This window comes from Podarcis bocagei, assembly GCF_964188305.1.
Source record: "Podarcis bocagei genome assembly, chromosome: 2".
Classification (NCBI taxonomy): Eukaryota; Metazoa; Chordata; class Lepidosauria; order Squamata; family Lacertidae; genus Podarcis; species Podarcis bocagei.
This window is the reverse complement of record NC_138126.1, coordinates 45,898,011-45,917,603: the sequence shown is the minus strand read 5'-3', so window position 1 is coordinate 45,917,603 and position 19,593 is coordinate 45,898,011. Positions and strand designations below refer to the sequence as shown.

The 19,593-nt window shown below is 41.9% G+C and overlaps 1 protein-coding gene across 4 annotated transcripts in view; it reads left to right on the top strand.

The window, feature by feature from the left end:
* The window catches only part of PLXNA1 (plexin A1), a 300,048-nt gene that overhangs the window by 176,478 nt on the left and 103,977 nt on the right, over nt 1-19,593 (top strand). For all 4 annotated transcript variants that reach the window (XM_081183934.1, XM_081183932.1, XM_081183935.1 and 1 more), the window contains exon 9: nt 15,141-15,255. In XM_081183934.1, the coding sequence (XP_081040060.1) occupies nt 15,141-15,255 (115 nt within the window). The remainder of the gene's footprint in view (nt 1-15,140; nt 15,256-19,593) is intronic.

Genomic DNA, 19,593 nt, shown 5'->3' with positions numbered 1-19,593 from the left:
ATTTCTGTCTCTGTGTGCTCACTTTAGTTTTTTTGTTTTGATTTATTAGTTGCTGGTGGTTTTTTTTTAATGATGTTTGGTAAATTAGTTATTTTGGTGTGGGTTTTGTGTATATGCTACTTCTGTAAGCCGCTTTGAATCCCCCCACCCACCCTGGGCAGGATAGAAGTTTTAAAAATATTTGAAATCAATCATAAATAAAATTTAAGGGTCAAGAAGTTATAAAGCATTTTAAAATGTGGTTCCCACGTGTCAGAATTCTTTCTTTTGCCAAGAAACATGACAGTATGCAAGATGATACGCTACATTTAAACATTGTTTATGGGTAGGCCAACTCAGTGGGTATCTTTTGCGTTTAGTAGACTTTTGAGATCGGGATCAAGAGCAATTTGCCTCTCAATGAGGCTAATGTTCTTTCTGTGGAGTTTTCTGATCACTGGGCTTTGTGTTTAACTTTTATTATCTGGGCAGCCAGGTGCATGAACGTTATCAAATCGCTTCTCTGCTCAAGACTGAATGTTTTATAATTGATGTTCAAATGATTAAAGGGAATCAGAAAAATCAGAACCATCCAAATGTCTAATTTGGACAAAGCTGGCACTGTTAGTTGGCACCAGCTGAAGAATTGGCCTAGTATGTATTCATCAGTCCTCCCAAGCCTCCAAGTGTTTGCAAGGTAAATAGCTTTCAAAAAGTGGCCGCTTGCACGGTGTATCAAGTGGCCTTTCTCTCTCTCTCTCTCTCTCTCATTTTGGAAGACATGGGTTCCTTGTATATTTCACAGGACTGCTGGCAACTTAAAGGAATGTAGCAGGTTCTGTGGAAGATTCCCCAAAACTGATTCCAACAAACCTCTAAAAGCTCTTGGGACACAGGGTCAGTGCCTGAGAATGCTAGTCTGTATCGGATGTAGCAGAGTGGAACAATTAGAAGGGTGTTCTTTTGTTGGTTTTAGATATTGTAGTGAGTTGTAGAGGAGAAAATAGTCTATTAGATCTCATAGAACAGGAGTTGCCAATATGATGCCCTCCAGATGTTGCGGACTACAACTGCCATCAGCCGCAGGTTACATGTCCAGTAGAATGGGATGATGGGTGGCTGTAGGCCAGTGTTTCCTGACCTTTGGTCTCCAGCTGTTTTGGGGCTACAATTCACATCATCCCTGACCATAGTTAAATGCTAAACACATGTTTTAGTATTATGTGTGAATCAGGCTACTGTTAGCATCTCCTGCTGGATAAAATTATGACTTTTCACTTCCAAACCTTTTAAAACATGGCCAACTGGATTAAAACACCATGGAGTTTTGTTATTATATATCCAATTCTGATTTCCAGCATACCTTCTGAAAAGGGGAGAATACTGATGTAGGGAAGAGAGGTTTACAGTAACTATGTCACTTTTGGAGGGGGGAAAACCTGCTCTAGCTATTAGTCAAGGGAAATGGGGAAGCTTTGAGTCCTTCTTGCTAAGTACCTCATGAATCGAGGACAGGGTTACACTTTGGTTACAACCCCCCCCCCCCCAGTGTGGTGCTATGTGTTGAGCTTGTCAATATTTTCTATATGCTGAAAAAAGAGAGGTGGAGGTGGAACAGCTCTCATGTCTTGCATTGTTCTTTCAGTAAGAGGAATTGTCATGGTGGTAGGAATTAGACTCCTATTGCACCTCTAAATACAGATTATCCAGTTCCCACCAAAGGCTTGTTGCCTGTTGTGACACGGTTACCCCACAAGACGTTTGTCAAGGCCAGACCTTTGCTACATGTAGGGAGTTTGTAGGAAATGATCTAGCTGTGTGTTAAAAACCTGGAAAAAGAGAAACCAGCTGTCTGATTTTAAGCATGGTTTGGCACACAAGATGTTTTTGCAAAGCCTGTTATGAATTCCCCCCGCCCTGTGTGATGAAGCCGTAACTATTAGATGCTGCTTGATTAGATGCAACTAAGTTTCTCTGATGTTGCTGCTGCTATGATAATGATGATGGGGATGATGATTTCAATTTCTTGCCCACCATTCCAACAGGAGGTTCCAGAACGGGTTACCACAATTTAAAAATACAATAGTGAAAACTGTTAAAGCAAATGACAAACAAAAGTTGCCAGTTAAACGACAGCTGTTAGTCAGAAAAGTAAGACTAAGTTCTGGCACTGTAGAATGTCCTAAGACTATTTGCTATGTATGCCTATGTTTCTTTCAAACACGTTTTCATTCTTTAGCATCTGTACAGAAATGTGCAGAGTTTGCTTGTGCTTACAGAGATGCCAGGATCTTCTGCAACCCTCACTTTGATTAGATTTCTCTCTCCCACCATATCATGTAGAAAGTTGATCACATGCTATCACATGATTTGTTTGTTTTGGTCCCTGTTTGGTCTATAGTTTGCAGGACAATAATACAGCTGGGATGGCAGAAATATTAAGCAACCATACAGTTGCTCTTGTCTTCACCAAACTATTCTGTTTTGTGGGTGGGAATATAGCCTGATCTTCAGGGAAATAAATCATGATGGTTTTGTCCTCCTATAAGTGCTTCCAATGGAGATAACTTTGTGGTTACTGAAGGCAGCTTAAAGAGGATCCAGTTGGGTTCTGATGCTCTGGTTCAATCACATCTTGTCCAGAATCTGAATGCACAGGTGTAGTGATCCTCTTTGTTAAAGGCTTAAGCTTCATCTTCAGAGTGTCCTCCAGGAAACAGAGTCCACTTTGTAGATAAAGGAACTTTAAGCTTCATGTCTTTTATCAGCCTTGCTAAAGACTAACTGTGCTCTCCAGCTAGGAAGGCAGATGAGAAAGATGTTTTGCGGAGGAGGCTGGGGTCCCAGGAAGAAAAGAAACAAGAGACTATAAATACACTATGTCCTGGGAGAGGTGCGGCTGAAAAGAGAAATCCTCAGAGTTCAAATAACTAGATTTGCAGGAGGAAGAATTAATCGGTATGAATACAGGGCAGTATCTAATGTGAGCTTATAGAAACAGAGGAACTGCCAGAGCCTAATATCGGGTCTCTAAGGGTAGCCAGTCTCTAGCACTTCATGTGCAGATACTTGGGAGGAGTTAAGCCATATTTTGTTTCCTTTAGGCACTTCAAATGTGTGCTTTTGGCACACAGCCAGAAAAATGCGGAGATATTGGAAATGTTCTATTTAAATACTGTGCTGGTGGTATTTTTAAAAACCACATGTATACACTGTCCCTTATAGGGTTCGCTTGTGTGCCTCAACTGCCTTTTTGGGGTAAGCTGTTCTCTCGTGCCAGCTGCATGAAGAAGAACATGCAGGACAGACCAGCCCTATGTTGTAGCCCGTCACAATTATGTTGTTGTGTCCAGTACAAACTGGGAAGGAGGCTCCATCCAAGCCAAAACTATGATACACATGGTGAGGGGCTTGGGTGCAACCTGAGCACAGTGCAAAATGAAAGAGGATACAGTGGAGTCCCATGGGGTTGCCTTTCGTTTTCCCTTAGGAGGGGCACTGCCGACTACATGACATTGGCTGAGATGACTGGCAGAATCCGTGATCAGGGAAAGGAGACGGCGGAGGAAGAATGGAAGAAATTTAAAATCTATCTTAAGGACTATTATAAACTTGATGAATGTTAGAATGTCGAGGTCTTGAGAAAGAAAGGGTTACAGTGATATAAGATTAGATTGAAGGAAAGATTAAGAGGACAGAGGTTTGACAGAAATATTCAGAACTTGCTACAAAATTTTGGACATTGGGATGCAGAAAGGGGAGGTATGGGGGAGTCTGAAAAACAAGGTTCATAAAAAAAAGGCTATGAAACTATACGTGTTTGTATGTCTTTTTATATGTTTGTATTGTTTCAAAAATCTTGTAAAACCAATAAAAAAATTTATAAAAAAAAGGAGGGGCACTGCCAGAATTGGAAACAACAGCTTTCCAAGAGAAGTTGATCAGGGAGTGGTGCTTCCAAGGAGGAAGCAGCCCATGAAGTTCCTCGTGCGCCACTTTTCATCTGGCTCTGGGAGGTTCAGAGATGGGTGCGACCTGTAGGCTGCCCATCTGGCCATGCCTGTATTGGAACAGAAATAAATATGGGGATTGGTGTGTGTGTGTGTGTGTGTGTGTGTGTGTGTGTGTGTGTGTGTGTGGTATTCAACAAGCAAGATTCAATACATTCTTGAGTCTCTGCTCAAACCTGCTACTTGTTGCATTTATTTATTTTTATAAGAAAAATGCTTTTGAAATAGAGGCAGACATGGTATGCTTTGCAAGGTTTCCTGGCAAGTGAATAATGACTTCTTAAACGTTCACATAACTTGCTATCCCTGCCCCAAGATGTCTTCGTTACCATTAGGTTTTCCACCACTTTTAAAGAGTAGTAGAAAAGCTCCTTGCCTATATTCATTTTCTGTCCCTTGGATTTTGTAGTGATGCAGCTCAGTTGACAAACCCACAAACTTACAACTAAACAAGATGATTTAAAACCAGTCCTGTGATAACAATTGCTGAAGTCTCCCACTACCAAAAACCAAAAACCCTCTCTGCCTGGATGAGATAATGCTGATATTGTTTTTGTTTTTTTTAATCAGAGCATAAAATTAGTATGAACTGGCATCTTAGAGCCATACATATGATTTACATACTTCTTATATAAGATTTTTATGCTGATTTTTCATGGCTTTCTAGGCAAAGGTCACAAGCAACACAAAGAATATCTTCTAGTCTGAAATGCGTCACTTGTAAATGTTTAAGCAGGATAGAATTTAAGTTTCATTTTTAATTGAGTTAATATCACCCCCCCCAAGTGTAGGATGTGCGTGCGAAATCCAAAAACGTTCAGGGGTGGGGTGGGCTTACCTCTAAACACCAGAGGTTCAAGCTTTTCCGTTTTCCTTTTTTGAACAAGTAAGTAGGCTTTGTCACTGTTTCAAGGAAAGGATTGACTTCTCTAGTGGCACTCCCTTTGAAATTTGGGACAAATGTCTCATGGGAATGATCCCATGTCACAATGTAGTGTTGTATTCCCATAAATGTTCTTGCATGCGGCGGGGGGAGATGGCTGCTCCCATTGGCCAAGTCACTCCAGAAAAACTACACTAGTACTTCAGAAAAAAACCCCTATTATTTCCCAGCATACCTGGCATAGCAGTGTTCGGCCCTAACAGTGTTGGATTTGGAGGAGGGAGTAAAGGATTGGGCAAGAAAAGAGGGACAGGAGCTTGTGTTTTGATCTGTTACTGCTTTGGTTATATCACTCTATAGCAGGGGCAAGCAACATGGTGCCCTCCAAAATCATAGAAACATTGAATTGTAGAGTTGGAAGGGCCCTGAGGGCAATCTGCCCCAATATCTGCAGTGCTGTTGGACTTCAGTTCCCATCAGTATGCTCAATAGCAAGGGATGATGGCAACTGTAGTTCAGTATCTGAATGATGCAACATCTGATACCCCTGTTTTATAGATTGTGCTTCTAATAAATCTCCATGGGGCTATTGTTTCTGTTTGTTAGTATGCTATATATTTTTGTGTTTTTATGTTGTAAAGTGTAAACCATCTTGTGATCTTTGGGTGAATACAAATTTAATCAATAAAATATAAAAATAATTAAAATGCAGTGGAACCTCGGGTTGCGTACGTGATCCGTGCGGGAGGCATGTTCGCAACCCGCAGTGTTTTACTGCTTCTGTGTATGCGCGAGCGCCGAAACCCATTCTGGTACTTCTGGGTTCGGCACGTCCATAATCTGAAAACGCACAACCCGCAGCGATTGCAACCCGAGGTATGACTGTAACATAAAAGATGTGTCACACGACTTTTATGTTTATACTCGGGGGTGATGTTCTCAGTCCGCACGTGGTGTTGCAGATTGGCTGGGACCATACTCTGTAGCATATTCAGCATAATTTTGCCCTGTTTTTTAGAGAGATGGACAAATCCCCAGCAAAGATAAAGAGAACTATCTATATTCTCACATCAACTGGGACAGCATCTTGGACATTCGGGGGGGGGGGGTGCAGGGGAGAATGAAATGCATGCTAATTATGCTACCAGTTCCTGCTGCTAGTTCCTGGCATTAATTAAGGCTTCATCAGACCTTTCATCCTCCATCTATGAAAATTAATAGAAGAAAATACAATGATACTTATTGTTTCATAAGTACCTAAAAATATCCCAAGGCAGTATCCAAAATGGTCCTACAGTGCCACATGTAAGGTATAATGAAACGCTACGGAAAAATAGTCTTAAAAGAAGCGCTGGAGATCCTTAAAACCCTCTACAGCAGAGCCATCTATGCAGATGCTTTTTCCATCAGTATGCATCATGTATGTAATTTTCCTTTCCAGTACAGCTGTCATGTTTAACATATGCTTGTAAAAGTACTTGCCCCTTTCCTCTCTGAATGTTTTCCTTCTCTGGCTTGGCTTGTATATAGATATGTTGCTTCAGGCAACGCACTGCTCCCTCGCCCCTTCACAGAGTCTTTGTAGCACCCAATACGACAGAACCGAAAATTGCTTATATTGCTTATGTAAAATACTCGTATTATTCCCCCAGTGCTCTTACCTTCCTCTTGTGTCCTCATTCTTTCTTCCAAGTCAGCTTTCAAAGCTTTCTGCATCCCCTCCCTCTCCCATATTACTTCCTTCCCTCTGCTTGTTTTCTTGCTTAGACTTCTCCTGGCTTATCTCGCCCCTGTGGATTCCTGTTTTGTTCATACTCCCCACCAGAGCACTGAAGTGCTCTCAGCTTCTAAAGCTGAAGATAAGCGTTCTTTTCCAGGCCATAGGAATATAAATGTAAGAGAGGCACATGGGGAGGGGGAGGTAGTGGTGGCAGTAGTGGCAGCTCCACAGGCTACAGAAGCAGGGAAGCTGGAAGCTAAGGTAGGACTATGTCCAAAGCATCCTGTCCTAGATGGGCTGTTTCCTTTGACTTCAGAATTCTTTCACTGAGTGGCCACAGAGTTGTGCTTTCAAAATGGTCAGTGGTTAAGTTGTGGGATGCTGCTAACTTCACAGTATCACTTGCCGTTTGTTGGATAATGTAAATGTTTGCTGTAGCCTTAAGCTTAAAAGATTTTCAAGGACATATGCCTCTTCTTTAGGCAGTTGGAGCTGCAACCCTACATAGACACACTAGGCAGTAAGTCCCATTGAAGTCATTGAGTTGACATGTTTAAGATGACGCTCTAAATGCACTGTTTCAACTGGGGCTCAAGCTTTAGTCAGAGACTGTGAATTAAGGGCACACTTGTGTATTTTCTGAGGCTGTTTTGGTCTTGGTTAGTTCCATTATAACATGGAACAAAAATCAGTACTGAATTCACTTTTCTTTCAACCAGTGCTTTTTAATGGGGGTACTGAAGGGTACGCAGTACCCACACCTCTTTTTGTTGTTGTGGTACTTTTTGTAACAACTCCATGATGAGTACCAGCACCTGTTTTTCTAGGGGGGAGGGGACTGCTTTCAACACTGGGTGGTAGCTTTTGTTTGCACAACTGTTGATTGTTTTATACTTTCTACAAGACGTTTGTGCAAAAACCTGGGATTTTATTAAAATTTATCGATGAAGATGCTTAGAAACAGCAGGTGCTCAGAAATCCTTTCATCTGTTGACAAACTTGGTTTCAGTGCATACAACCCCTATAATTCCCATTGAGTCAGTCTACATGCTCACCCATATTGTTGCATGGGGCAATTGTCAGATGACTACAGTCTCCACTACCATTTCCCTTACTTTTTATGCAAGTAAGCCTTGGAGAAAAAGGTTGGACTCTTCTTGTGTTCTCAGTTGCAATGTGATACTTGGAACCTGAATGATACCATGGAGATGTGCTCTGTGCATTTGGTAGACAAATGAAAATTGATGGGGGACATTCTGAACAGGCACTGAAATGAGATGCAAATTAATGAGCAGCAAAAGGGAGGACAGGAGAACGTGAAGAAAGAAACATGTATAGGATCAGGTGCCCAAGAAGCAGTTTTCTAGACTCCACATATAGTTTAGAGCCATAAAGCAGATAGAATGATTTTGTGAGGGACTCTAGAGCAATTCAGGAATCACCTAGATGGCAGAGTAAGCCAAAACTGCTGGGAAGTAAAGTAGACCGAACAAAGCAGTTGCAGTATGACAGGATACTCTGTGTCCGTGTCCCAACTGTGTAATTGAGGTTAGTGGGTCAAAAAAGCTTTTGCAAACCAGAGCACGTTGTAACTACCAGTGTGCAGTAATTCCTTCTGCAAAAAAACAAACAAACACCCAGCTCCACAGAGGCAGAGTCCACTGCAGGACTTTTAAGGAGCAAACATCCCACAGCACCTACAGAAGTTACCAGTCTACTACTTCTTCCTTAAGTGGCCCTCTCCTCACAGTTGTAGGAATGGTTAGCTTCTGAAGCTCTTGAACCTGTAATGAACAGGAATGGTATTTTGAGAGGAGATCCTGCTAGTTTAAGTTCTTTTTCATGAAAGATATATAATTTGAACCTTTTAACTGCTACTTCTTTTTATCTGTTTCTCCCAGAATGCCCATGGAAGCTATGTTTGCAACATCATAATTTTGTAAATGATGCATCTTTCCCTTTATTTGTTAACACTCATTCCCACTAGATGGCATCATATCCTCCGCTTTCCCAAAAAATCCCATGAAGCTTTGGGAGTTTGGACTATTTCTACAGTGCTGCTCCAAAGAAACCACTCATGTTTGGAACAGTGCCAAATTACATTAACCTGTCCTTGGGTTGGTGCGAGGATGAAGAATCATCATTAATTTGCAACATTCCAGATCCGTGGAGGGCAATTTCCAATGCTATGAAGCCTGTTTAATGATGGCAGAATGGAAAGAAACAAAAGTGGCCCTAATTGATTCAAAATATAGGCCCCAAAGCTCTAAAGGTGCTGCTGTCATTGTTGTTGTTTATAGAGCATCTGAGATATAATAGTCAATTAAAAGTGGAAATTAAAACTGCTTGTCTATGCAGCTCACAATCCAAACAAACAATTTAATCATGACCTCAAGTACCATTTTGTGACTGAGGTGCAAAACCCTGCTTCAGTTTAGATTTGTCTGGCCAATAAAACCTCACGAACCCTTTGTTTAGCTTGGGATTCTTAGGGAGCAATCCAAACCCAAGATTTGTCAGGATCAGCTGGGTTACTGGCTACTGTTAACAGAGTATACAGCTTCTGGCCATGATGACTATACTCTCTCTCTCTATGGTTGGGGGCATACTAGTTCCAGGAGGCTGTAGGGTGGGAGGTGGGGAGTGTTCTTGTGTTTGGGTCTTGCTTGAGAGTTTCCCACAGGCATCTTGGGTGGCCGCTGTGAGAATAGGATGCCATTGGCCTGATCCAGAAGGCTTTTCTTACAGTCCTTGTTTATAATGGACAAATGTCTGAGTCTCACAGCCGAGGCAGTGCTGCCTGAAGTCCTTCATCCCAGCTCAGCAGATGATGTGCTGGCACAAGTCGTCCATCTGGATAGCTCTGCTCCGGAGTTCATAACAGGTGGTTTATAAGGCCCTGCTGTGCATTGAAAAGACACAAAGGGGGTTATACAGCCATGCTTCCCCAGTCAATGCCCATATGTTCTGGGTACATTGAAAGGGTTATCTGTGTGAGAAGGTACCCTGGCCACATTAGGGCCCCTCTACGCATGGAGGAGCACCCAGCACATGCATTGGTATATGTGGAGAACTCCTTCCCACATTCTTTGAACATGTCTATTTCAGTGTGTGTGTTGCTTTACCAGGCAGCAGCATCAAGGGATGAGATTAGCCAGTGTGGTACCCTCCCCAGCTTTTGCTGCTCATTAATTTGCACCTTGTTACTGTAACTGTAAGGTTCATTCAGATTCTGGCCTTGCTTGCCTGTCAGAGACACAAGTAATGAAGTACTTATGGGAACCAGTGTTGAATGATCTGCGGATTGTACCTGCACTTAGGTGTTTATTGTCGTTTCAAGCAAGCATGGGTTTCAGCCTATTTTGACAGACACGAACCAAGTTTGAACGGGGGTGCATTTTCTCCTCTAGCGTTTAGTGTATTGTGGGAAAGGGCATTTCCTGTTTCCGCCATCAAGACTGATGTCTAGCCCGCAAGTAATGAGAGTAAAATGTGCTCACCCAAGGAAGAGAGAGTCTTGGAGCAGATGGTATCATGCTGCAAAACAACCTGCCACTGAAACATAAACAGACAGCAATGACATATGGATATAGGGGATAAACCCCTCAAACAGGCTGTAAAGCCTTGGCTGAAACAAGTTAGTCTCATAACAGAAAACTGAAGAGCCTGCCTTCTTATTGTGCGCTGGATCTCACTGGATCCCTTTGAGGCAATAAACTGAGCTCAAAGTTGTTTTTCCTTTGAGCAGAGGCATGCTGTGCTCCAAGTTTGTTTGTTTTTACATTTATTTAAAAATAAAATGATAAACTTTCAGAACAAATGACAGATATTAATTGGTGCAGCAGTGGTACCTGCATAGGACTACTGTCTGCTTAATGAGAGAGCCCCAACAGAAAGAGCTTCTCTTCATCATTTCAAAGATGGGAATATAGCTCTGAAGTCTAATTACCTCTGTATATGAAAGAGCTGACTGCATCTTTCTTCTTATCAGTAGGATATATCCCGTTTTTCACCTAGAATTATTCCGTCTTGTTGACTAAAGGGTATGTCAGGGTTCAGATCATTTTGGTGCCGGGTGATGCATTTTCATTTTCACATGATTACCCTCTCAAACACATGAGGACCACGGTTGCATTAAGCCCAACCACATGGGTACAATTATTTCTTTATTATGGATTGTAGTCCATGCTAGCCCTACCCATTGATGTTAATAGACATGGCTAACTTGGCTTCATTAATTTCAATGGGTCTGCTCTGAGTAAAACTTGTCTGGATATAACCCTGTTTATATAGTGTTTCTAAAGTAGCATGCCCACCAAAGCAGTTTATGATTATCTTTTTTCCCCTCTACACCCAGATAAATTGAATGATTCCAAGGATTGTTGCCAGTTCTTGTGGAGATCTCCAGATATAGTATTAAAGTTGCATGTTAATCCTTCCGTGAGGCAGTAGCATGCAGAATTGAATGTGTGACGAATATGCTATTCATATTTTGAGGTGAACAAGTTGCCACCTCTTTCCCTGCAAAGAATGTGAGAATGCCAGTGATACCAACAGAATCTTGGCATTAAGATCAGTAGCTTTGATATGATATGGCATAATGCTAGGTACCCCATAGGTATTTTTCATTGTTCAGGACACTGCCAGTTGAAACTTAACTTTAAAGTTTTGTCTCTGTTATCCTTGCCTGATCCTCACCATAGATTTCTGTTCTCATGGGTGACATGAAGCTTGTTTTCTGGCTGCTTCAGATTTCCCTACTGGTCTGATGCTTAATCAAGGGACTATGCATTGGGTTTAACACTGGGAGAAAGCACTAGGTTCTTGGGTAGTTCTGAATGGAAAGGCAGGGTATGGATTAACCAAAATAAATAAAGTATATGTGAGACACAGATCCAGCCTTTTCTAATTACTGTTCATCTCTTGCCCCAGAGTTGGATGGTTCACTCTTTTTCCATATTTACTTTTTTTGACTTGTCTGCTAAACCAGGCAATGACAGTCTTTATTCAAAATGATGCAACTTGAGTTGATAATAGAAACGCAAGGAGTTGCCTTGTACCAAGACAGACGTGTTTACCATCTAGCCCAACATACTGTACTCCTACTCTCCAGAGGTCATTCCCATCACCTAAAATCTTTGGGCTTTTTCTGCATTTTAAGTATGTGCTCTTCCTTTGTGCTATGGTCTATCATCAAATAGTCCAGTTATTCTGATATTTTTCTCTGGTGATAAGCACATCCGTTTCATATACATGGATTGCATTAGGAGTGTCTCAATACATTTATTTGTGTGTACCACTAAAATGGCTTTTTTTTTTTTTGGAAGTGAATATGTGAATGAAACATGGAAATGATTTCCAGCAAGCAGCCTATTAATTCTTTATGTGTGGTAGGCTATGAGAAGTTACCATGAGTAGTTAATAGAGCATGAAACTCTAGAGCAAGAAGTTATTGGGTCACTGAGGTCCCAGAAGTACATGTGGGAAAAGTGTGCTGCTGCTTTTTATTGGTGCTACAAGAGTATCACATACCTGCTTTTCTAGGCTTCGCACAACCAGGTTGGTGACACAAGCAAGTGTGGTGTGCATGTTTGATCAGAGCTGTGCTTGCTACATGCACAATTGGCAATTCAACTCATACTGATTTCACCACTGCAAAGCTACATAAAGTGGACTGGGCACATTAGCTGTGGGCTGAGTTGCAGTCAGGAGAAGCAGTCTCCTAGTTATTATTTTGTTGTTATAACAAAGAGGAAACCTGTCTAGCTATCCTGAGTGACTGTGCCCTAGAACAGTGGGTCATGGAAGCAATCAGAGGGAGGCTGGTGACCTTGGATTTAATTTTAAATGGGGTCCAGGACCTGCAACTGTTTTTGAACCGACTGGGAACAGTGTCCACAGCGCGAAAGGGATCCTGGAAGCTGCAGGCCAATTAGCTTAGCATCTGTTCTACAAAAACTGATGGAAAGCATTTAACGATAGAATTAACAAGTATATAGAAGAACAGGTCTTACTGAAAAAATCCAGCATGACTTCTTCAAGGGTAAGTCCTGCCACACTGACCTTTAAGAGTTATTTGGGAGAGTTTCAGCAAGCATACAGATAGAGGTGATCCGGTCAACACTGCGTAGTTAAACTTTCCAAAAGCTTGTGATAAAACCCCTCACCAAAGGCTCCTTGCTAAGCTTAGCAGTCATGGGAGAAGAGGAGGGGTCCTCTTAATGGACAGTAACTGGTTAAGGAACAGGAAGAGTAGGAGTAAACAGGAAGAGGTCTCTCAGTGGAGGGGGTATAAGAAGTGAAGCCTTCCAAGGGTTGGTATTGTGGGCTGTGCTCTATCACTTGTTCATGAGTGGTCTAGAGTTAGGGATGAGCAGTGAGATAATAAAGTTTCACCACTACATATTGTGGAAGGCGGTGAGACTATGTGATGATGATACAGCGAAGGGACAGGGACAGCTAGTGTGGCCTTAACTACCCCCCTTCACACAATTGTAATCACATTTGTTGTTGCTGTTATTTCATTTCATTTATGAATCGCTTCTTATTAAGTATCTTGAAGCAATTTCACAGTGCAGTAGAAGCATGTATGAAACAAATTGCATGTATTGGAACAGTTAAAACAATTGCATATATAAAAAACTATTTCATATCCAATACAGAGCAAACTACAGATAAAAATCTCCACTTAGAAGGCTTATTGAAAGAGGAAGGAAAATGCCCTAATAAGGGAGGGAGAGTCTGTCTGTCTGTCTGTCTTGCTCTCTCTCTTGTTTTTGTGTGGGAGAGGGAGAGACGAGGTTGTTTTGGGCTTAGCTGCAAAATCTTCTCCCACCACAATCAGGAAGAAGACTATTTTTGCCTTAATAGCAAAATAGTGAAATCTCTGTTTGTCTCTATACAACTGAAAATGGAAGAGCTCCTGAATCCAACTTCTCCAGTGTGAACAGCTGGAGCCCCTAAGGAGAAGACTTTGCCAAAAGTTGCCTTGCTGTTCCATGTTGGAGAAAAGGGGGTTGGTTAGATTGCTGCTACCTTGTGTCTCAGCTGACATAGCCAGTGATGCTGGTGCTTCAACGCTGCACAGTTCAAAACGTGGCCCTTCTTAGTATTTGCTGAGCAGGACCTTAAGAACTGAGGAAATGATGTTCAAGGTCAGAAACTAGAGAAAATGGGAGATAAACAAGGCATTGAAGGAGAAGACTGTATGTATCGGAACACCAGGAAAATACATGGATCAAAACTTGTGACCAGAAGGAATGGAGGAATATGATACGCACACAAACAGTGTGAGTGGGTAGGAAAGGAAGTAAAAGAAGGGAGTTGCAGTATGTGGCTGCATAAGCATATGAAAGACATTTACAGTCCCAAAATGTTAATCTGACTCAAGCGTTTGCTCGCTGTATAAATTTCCTATGAATTACTCGACTTTAAGACTCAAGGATTTTGCTTCCCGCAATGGAGGACTTTTGTTTTTCCTTCTGTTCATTAAAATTGCCTTTCATGAATCCAAAAATAAAGCTCACAAAGTCTGTGATTCAACCCACATGCAAATGGATGGTGAGGAAAGGATCCTGGCGTTGCCAAGTTAGGAGGAGAGGTCACAGGGGGTGCACATTTGACCACATGGAATGCATTGTGGGGCCTAATGTGGGAGGAGGAGAAGGCGGTTGGCACAGGGATTAAGGAAAGCATTAAGCTGTGACGTTTGTAACGTTCTGTTTATGCAGGCGTAGGAGGCGGTGCTGCAGTCCTAGGGATGCTCTCATCTTTGATTCAATAGTGACCTCAGCTGCTCCTGCATGGTGCTGAGGAGACAGTGCTGCAGGGTATGACATGGATGACCCAGTAGGGGACATTCAAATCTTTGATATTTCTCCCAGTTCCTCACTGTGACTCTAAGGCAGGGGTGAACAGAAGGTAGTACAGGATTTTCTGGTAGATTTCCGGGTGATTTGAAGGTTTCTGACTCACCATTGTTTAACAATAGTAACAATTCGTGTGTGGGAAGACAGTGTGTTTGTTTATGGTACTCAGAACAAATTTCTGGGCTCGGGCTTCTCTAGTCCTAAGTGTGCATGCTTTGTACCTGGCTCCAGTTGGTGGATCTGGGAGTTCTAGTCCCACAAGATTCTAGTCTGCCCTGCCCCCTCCTGGCTCATCCTGAACGTTTTGCTGTAAAAAGCAAAAACAGTTGGGTGCTTTTGGAGAAATGCTTCTGGGCACCATAATGCTTATGGTATGGTATGTCCATATCCAAATACTTGCAAATCCACTCTTCAGCTCTGTAAAACCTTCTCTCCAACTGTGTTGGACAGTGCAAGCTTTTCATTTCTCATCTTTGTCTAGTGTTCCCATGTACTGTTAAGCTGTCCCTGCCTCCGTCTTGCTCATGAAACATTGCACTGGACTTGGGGATAAATGATCTCAATATTTATTGTACATGGAACTTTGGGGATCCTGTATCTTAAACAGCAACAAAGTATTGAATTGTTACATGGGATACTTCCAGAAATATTTATGCTGATTTGACCTCTTTTTCTTGCAGTTGCCTGTCCTGTGTGAATGGATTCTTTCCTTGCCATTGGTGTAAATATCGTCATATTTGTACCCACAATGCCGCTGACTGTTCCTTTCTGGAAGGGCGTGTCAACATGTCTGAGGTAAGTTACCAAGATTGCCTTTGCAACTCTGTATTGTGGATCCTCTCATTTCTCCCCCCATCCCTTTTTTCATAACAATGCTACATACAAAAAGACCTGTACCATTTAAAAGCATCTGATCCAAGGCTCAGGTAGTAAAAAATAACACCACCCTGTTTTGTACTGTGGTAATTTGTATATGGGGCTTTGTTCTGGGCATCACTGTTCAAAAATGTGGAAAATGATTTAAGAGAGCCACAAGGGTAAGAGAGAATAGAAAAGGCAGGTCATACGGGGAAAGTTGATTCCTTTTTTTGATTGCTTATTTACTTTCCATACTGCTTAATATATTAAAAGTATCTCCAAGTGACGTACAGAATACTGAAGCAACAACAGACATCTTAAACAAAATATTACAAATGCACAGTTACATATTAAAACATCACATTAATACAAAGTTACTGATATATCTCAATCAGTATCAATTCATTTTCCTTCAGACATTCCTTCTCAGCCCCCTTGCTGTTTATGGGCAGGTATCAAGGTGGATGCTACTTCCTCAGCTATGTCTCATTCAGCTGCACTCTCCACACCCAGTTCCAGGTACAGCAGGTTTGTTGTGTTTCCCAGGGGGTCCAGAGGAGGGGGAGGTGTCTCCCTCCATTCACAGCTCTTTCTTCACCCTCTGTCCTCTCCTCCTTCTTCAGCTGCTTGAAGGACCTTGGTATGTTTAGCTATGGAACAAGATCGGAGAAAAGGCTTGGAGGTGTGGAAAAAAGGTTAACAGGCTTCATTGTGGGAGAAAGAGAACAAATAATTGTTCATTCTGTTCACTTCTGTGAATTGTTCCGTCTGTGATAGTATAAGAAGTAATGGTTTAAAAGTATTTTGGCTAATCTTCAGGAAGACCTGCCTGGCTGAAAGAGAAATTCCACAGTGTAAGAAACTGTCTTGGAAACGTGGTGGAATTTTCTCCCTTTTGAAGTTGTAAAAGAAAGGCTGGACAGGCATTTAGTGGAGCAAAAGAAGACAGACCTTAACCTACTCTCCATGTTAATCAAGCACCTTGACCCTTTATGGAAGCAAGTCCCATTACTTTCCAATGAACTACTACGTGTGCTTAGAATAGCATCATAAAACTTCCTTAAATCTGATACAGAGAACAGGTTAGCAAGTCAAGTTGTGCCATTGTTTCTCATGACTTGCATGAGCTGGAACGAACTTGGGCAAGCCTTGGGCTCACACGTCACATAACCTTACTCCTAGCACCAACTCTTTTTACTTGCTACATGGTTGAGAGGAGAGCTTTCAGCAGTGTGGCTTTAGTTTCAGTTAATCTTGGTGCGCTGTTGCCTGTGAACCAAAAGTCATGGTTTATAACAAACTCTGGTTAGTTTAGCAAGCCAGCTTCACAATTCATGGTTTGAAGTTAGCTTGCTTTGAAACTGTTCAGAGTTTGTTATGAACCAGAATCTCTTGTTCACATGCAATGATGAGCCAAAATTCATTGAAAATGAAAGTACAGTGGAACCTTGGTTCTTGAACCCTTTAGTTGATGAAGAAATCAGCTTCCGAACACTGAAAACCCAAAAGTAAATGTTCCGGTTTTTGAACTTTTTTTGGAAGCCGAACGTCCAGTGTGGCTGTCAGCTATTGTTTCTGGGGTGCCTGCACCAATCGGAAGCTGCTCCTTGGTTTTCAAACATTTCGGGAATTGAATGGACTTCCGAAATGAATTAAGTTTGAGAACCAAGGTTCCACTGTAAATGCTGCCAGGGGCCTCCTGCTCTCCACATGAAAGGAGAAGGGGGAGAGTGTATGAGCCCGACTCATTCTAGCTGTAAACTATGGTTTGTCATAGTGGTGACATACTTGCAGTCCCTGGTCCAGATATGGCCCCTAAGGCCTCCCAAGACATTTTGCTTTCAGTGGCGGTAACAAAAATTAAAGGCATAATGAGAGCAATACAGGGCATGTAACTGTCAGTGGCTGGGCTTTGTAGGGATTACAATGGGCCCTACAGTTTTCTAGGGTCTCTGCACTGAGCTGCTGCTGCTTTCTGCTGCAACAAATGCTTCTGTAGCGCTTGGAGATTTCTGTAAGTGCTTGGATGATATCACTGCTATGAGCATCACTGAGGACAGTGTTATGCAGAGGTTCTCAATGGTGCATTAGTGAGGAAGGTGCCGTTTTCCTCCTCATGACTCTCAGCCCAGGACTATGATGGGGAGGAAATTTGAACAATGGTCACCAGTGAGAGGGAGAGCTGCAACACAGTGAAGTGGGGGAGGTGTTGTCACCTCATGGAGAGGCTTTTAAGCTTCAAACCCAAAGGCTGATGTTCAGAGAAAGAGGAGAATTTCAGTTCAAAGGTACTAGAACAGGGCCCCTACAGATGGTGCTTTATAAAGGGAATTGTAGACTATCAATTGTACTGAAGTGGTTGCCATTCCACCCTTCTGCTTATGCCTCAGGCAGGGGGAGCAATGACAATTAATTCATTAATGTTTAAAGGTGGTGCTGTGGGGGAGAATAATAATTGCTACAGACCATTAAAGTCAAGCAGTATTAGTTTTTGGTGACTGTAACAAACCATACCAGGGCAATGAATTAATTTCAATTAATGTTTTAAACATTAATTCCAGTTAATCATATGCATTAATAAGATTTTCAAGCTGGCCTCAGTCATGTGCACTTTACACTTCAGCCACACCAACTTGGGCAAGTGGTCCCCAGAAGGTTTGCAGTGGGACGGCGAGGCCCTTGGACTGGAAACGTTAGCCAGGCTGTTCAGAAGATAGGGGCCTGGCTTGTGAGACCTTTGTGTGGCGGGATGCTCTGGAAACTTCAGTGGAGAGAAATCTTTCCGCACCAAGAGGATTTTGCTTCTTCACCCTTTTTTGATTTATCCTGGTTGCACAGTCAGTCTGCAAGCCATTAAGAGAGAAGCCTGCGGGCCAGAATGTCTGTTTCAGATAGGTTACTGTTGCACTCACTGGGGTCCTTCCTTCCTCTTCCTGTCTTGTCTTTATTAGTCTGTCATTTCAGCCCTCAGGCACATCTTTAACTCCTTCTCTGCTGCACTGGTTGAGTGTTCCTCCAGTAAATCTGAGTTATGATTGCAACAGATTTTTCAATTGTTTTCTAAGCTACCTTGCAGGTGAGACACATGGAGATTTCCACAGTATATATGGTGAATCCTCCAGTGTCCTTAAGGATGACTTTAATATAAGAGCTGAGGAAACCACCCATTTCCTAAAATGCATACTTTATTTCATTTCTGATTTGGTTCATGTGATGTGGAGTTTGAATTGTCAAGGAGAATCAGTGATTCCAAGTGACAGATCACCTGCCCTGCAGAAATGAGCATTTGTATCCTGACTGTCAATTCTTAGAGGCAAGGACAGAGTTTCACTTTTAGATTGCAAAGGAGCAAGTAGTGCTAAAATAATACAGTGCACTGGCTAATGAACTCAGGACAACAGAACAATCTCACTGTGTGCCTTTTTGTTGAAATGAGGTTTTTTTTAGATAATGTAATGTAATGCATCCTCCCAATAAAGTAACCAGTTACTGGCTTTTCTTGCATTTGTTCTGGAGGATTACACATTTTGAAGATTCCTTGTATAGCAGCAATTCTTGTTATTCCACAGTGGCTAGTTGTCTGTCTAGGTACTATGAGCTGGGTGAGTCAGCTGTCAACTCTGTACAGTGTGACATCCCATGTTGAAAGAAAATAACTCCCCAGGAATGAGGTATAATTTGAGGTAGAGTAGCTCCAGAGTCTGTTTTCAATTCCAGTGTTTAGTTCTTGGAAAAAATTAAGTTAGAAAGAGAAGTAAAAAAGAGAATTGTTTCTAACATGTACAGAGTTCCTTTCTGTCACCACTTGCTGACCACAGCCAGCCTCATATGTTTAGGATCAGGGTGACACTTACAAGTATTCTGAGACAGACTTAAACCCCAGTTTGCAATTATTTTGGAAATTAAAGACATTCTGTGAACACCTACTGAATGTTTCAGTTAAATTCTACTGCCTGTCCAAAACAGTTCCATCCATCCTTCTACTTGGTTGATTTTCTCAGGGGCTTTTGCCTTTTTGGGAAGGCATCATCATCATCATCATCATTATGGGCATTTAAATTAAATGAAGTTGTAGAGGGCTCTCTAAAATATAGTTGAATGCATATAGAGAACTTTGGTGCATTTGGAGTCAAAGGTGATCTGGTAGAGAGCTGTGATCAACTTATCAGGGCTTTAATTTTTAATCATATTGCTGCTGGAGATAAAGTCTTCGTAGAAGGCAGGCCTCTTTCCCCTCTGATTCTAGATATGTGGGCACTGGGGTTAATAACTAAA